Source organism: Camelina sativa, chromosome 14, assembly GCF_000633955.1.
Source record: "Camelina sativa cultivar DH55 chromosome 14, Cs, whole genome shotgun sequence".
Classification (NCBI taxonomy): Eukaryota; Viridiplantae; Streptophyta; class Magnoliopsida; order Brassicales; family Brassicaceae; genus Camelina; species Camelina sativa.
Window position 1 is genome coordinate 19,626,353 of NC_025698.1, and position 3,433 is coordinate 19,629,785.

At 33.4% G+C, this 3,433-nt stretch overlaps 1 protein-coding gene across 1 annotated transcript; it reads left to right on the plus strand.

Moving 5' to 3' along the window:
- LOC104742033 (classical arabinogalactan protein 5-like) lies at positions 2,413 to 3,108 on the plus strand. The gene has a single exon (XM_010462995.2). The coding sequence runs from the start codon at positions 2,488 to 2,490 to the stop codon at positions 2,911 to 2,913; it is 426 nt and encodes a 141-aa protein (XP_010461297.1). The 5' UTR covers positions 2,413 to 2,487; the 3' UTR covers positions 2,914 to 3,108.

Genomic DNA, 3,433 nt, shown 5'->3' on the forward strand with positions numbered 1-3,433 from the left:
AGATGAGTTGATATTCTTTCATTAATTTTTTATTTTTGGGTCTAAGGAAGAAGGATTGACATCGCAAGACCTTAATTTGATGTTGAGTCAAATTTTGAGGTTTAAAGAAGAAAGATGGACGACAAACACACATGTTTTATTAGCTATACATAGGCATGACCAAGGTTACGGTTGTCACAGTTAAGGTTTATTAACCATCGGTTATGGTTAGAAATTATTGTAACCTTAACCAGAACCGTTTAACAAACGGCTAAACGGTTACGTTTAAATACGGTTACGGTTCAAGCGGTTACTGTTATATACGGTTACGGTTATTTGATAATATGATACGATTGATATTATTTGATGATATAATATAATTGTTATTATTTATTTATAATTAATATGTTCTTATAGTGTATTCATATTTCTATATATCATATGATTCATATTAAATAAATAATTATTAGTATATTTTATTATGTTTTTAAAATATTATAAACCAATTAAGGATTTTGGTTTGAGAAGTTTCTAAACGCGTGGATCTAAAACCAAATAAGTATATGGATAAAATTGTCAATAATTGGGTGCATGTGTTGACTATGCTGGTAATCATGAATTTCACAAATTTTATGAGAAAAGAAATGATTTTGTTCTTGGAGTTTGATGGGTTAACAAGTTGTGTGGTAGTCTAAAAAAGGTTTTTCAGTGGAAGAATGTGAAGAAGTTGACGAGGAAGAAGAAGAAAAAGAGTATAATGAAAAACCAAACGGTAAAAGTTATGATGACAATTAACACAAAATTTGACAATGAAAATGACAAGAAAGAATATGAAGAATAAGAAAACATTGAATAAAAAACACGAAAACATAGGTGGTAGCGATCAATTAAATATGAAAACGAGTTAAATTTATGATTATAAAATTGTTTCATTTTTCTGGTGGTCAAAGAAAATGGTTTAGGATATGTGAGGTCATCAGTTTGATTTGCCTCGCCTGGACGTCAAGTTAAATTTATGATTTTTTTATCAGATTTGATTTTATAACACAACTGATTTTTAATTTTTTCTATGAGATAATAATTTATTACCGTAATCAATCATATATAATTTTTATCAAAATATATTAAATAAATCCACGCTTAGTGTGGGTTCAAAATCTAGTACTTAATAAGAATGCGTGGGTTCAAAATCTAGTACTTAATACAGAAACAAAAAATTGGTTTTTGTTACTTCATCTACGCGTATATCTTAGATTGTTTCTTCGAAATTTCATCACCTTTCTCTTGTTGACTTTTAAGATTTCGTTTTCGGGTAGACTTGCCAAACACTTTGGTTTCGTCTTTGTAAATACGTTACTTAACGTCGTATCAGTGCTGTGTAGAATTTTTCTCAAGACTTTTTAGCATTATTGTTACTAATTTATCTTGAAAGTTGCTTTATTGGTTTTGAACTTTTGGAGCTCTTCGAGAAGTTAGAAGATATGATGAGATTCTTTTCGTATCTTGTAGTAATTTTACTCTTTCAAACACCCAAAAACGCTTTTTACAACTGTAGAAATTGCGAAAAATTACCTTAAAATAGATTCATTGTTTCCCAAAACAATAGATTATATAGGTAATATTATTGGATGATCTTTCTTACATCTACTCTACCAGAAACAGATAGAATATTGGTAAAAGTTAGAAAAAAATGCAAATATTGGAGTCCTTGATTAAGCATTCCATTTGATAACAAGACTAAATAGTCATGAAGCAATTAGATTTACCTAATTCACCACAAATAAATACTTTTGTTATTAAAATTAAAAGACGACAGAAAATGCCATGTGCTATAATCATAAGTATTAGTGGAATTTTGGTCCATAATAAAACAAAAATTAACTAATCTCGAAACCATTACTCTAAAGATCTCATGTGATCTTTTTTTTTTGATAGAAGAGACTTCCATAGAGTTTGTGTTTGTTAAGGAAATAAATAAAAGTCTCTGCCTGCTTTTGAACGCCGCCCATTCCTCTAGACTCTCTACCTATTGAAAACAACGCGTTTGTTTATTGTCGGGGTCGGCCAGACTCACTAATTAATCCATCCGACGACGCAAATTTCATCTCGAGTTCTATCCTTAATTCCCAAAGCCTAAAGCATGAACGTGACGATCGAGTAAACAAAAAAAAAAGGTAATAAATCAACAATGGATATTTGAAGAAACAAACACAATTCTATAGAGAAACAAAATCATGATACATTTGCAAATACATATCGTGCACTAGCACATGATCTTTATTTGATTCATGAAAAAATTATTTATCATTTTTAGTCATTTGTTTGGTTTATTTCCAAAATGATAGTTATTTTCAAAAAGTATTATGTTGAACTTGTAGTTTCCAAGAAACTTAGGTTTTTTACACCTAATCCTTCACTATATAAACTCACTTTTGTCTCTTGACCGATATAATCACAGTTCCTTCTGCTAATCTATTAAAACTCTCTCACCATACTACGTACGTAACAATGACATCCAAATCCTTCGTTGTTTGCCTCTTCCTAGCTCTAGTGGCCTCCTCCGTCGTTGCTCAAGCTCCTGGACCAGCTCCAACCTTATCTCCCTTCCCGGCTACTCCTCCACCGTCTCAGTCTCCAAGAACCACCGTGCCGGCACCTTCACCTTCACCCTTAACCAATCCTCCTTCCTCAGCTCCAACCACCACTCCTCCGGTAAGTCAGCCGCCGAGTGATTCTCCCGATGCCTCCACTTCTCCACCAGCTCCTCCGACGCCTACTTCCCCTGCCGGAGCTCCAGGCACAAATGTTCCATCTGGTGAAGCTGGACCTGCTCAATCTCCCCCAACTGGCTCTCCAAACGCCGCTTCAGTGAGTAGAGTCTCCGTCTTCGGAACTTTCGCCGGAGTGACCGTGATCGCTGCTTTGATGCTGTAGATGCTATTTTGTCTTATGTAATAGATTCGTTAGGAATATTTTTGGTTTCATTGTTTGTCTTTTTTTTTCTGTTATTAATAATTTGATTTATAGTGTTTTAGAGATTTGTGGATTCGATTTCTGATTTGTTTCTACTTTATATGATGTTTATTATCGTGTTATTGTTGGTATTATGTTTGTTACAAGTTTTTTTTGTTTTTAAAACCCCCTTGATTATTGGCATTCTTGAATAAAATCATGGTTACTAGAATTCGTTAATAACTTCAATTTAAAATTACAAGCGAAATTCGTGGAGAGTTGTCAATGAAGAGTTTAGGAAAGCGTAGAGTCTAGAGAGTAACGACGCGTGTATAGGAGTCTAGAATGGAACATTTGTCTTGTTGGCGGTGCGACCAGGTTTAAACATTGACCCTTTCGTTACAAAAGTTTCGTACGCGTTCGAGACTATATTCTTTGTTGACTATAGAAGCAGTGCTTGGAAGTAAGACTCGAGGGAGACTCATCTTCGGAGAATTCTAAG

Excerpts from the sequence above, each read along its gene's own strand:
- LOC104742033 (XM_010462995.2), top strand. The coding sequence starts at position 2,488 with ATGACATCCAAATCCTTCGTTGTTTGCCTCTTCCTAGCTCTAGTGGCC.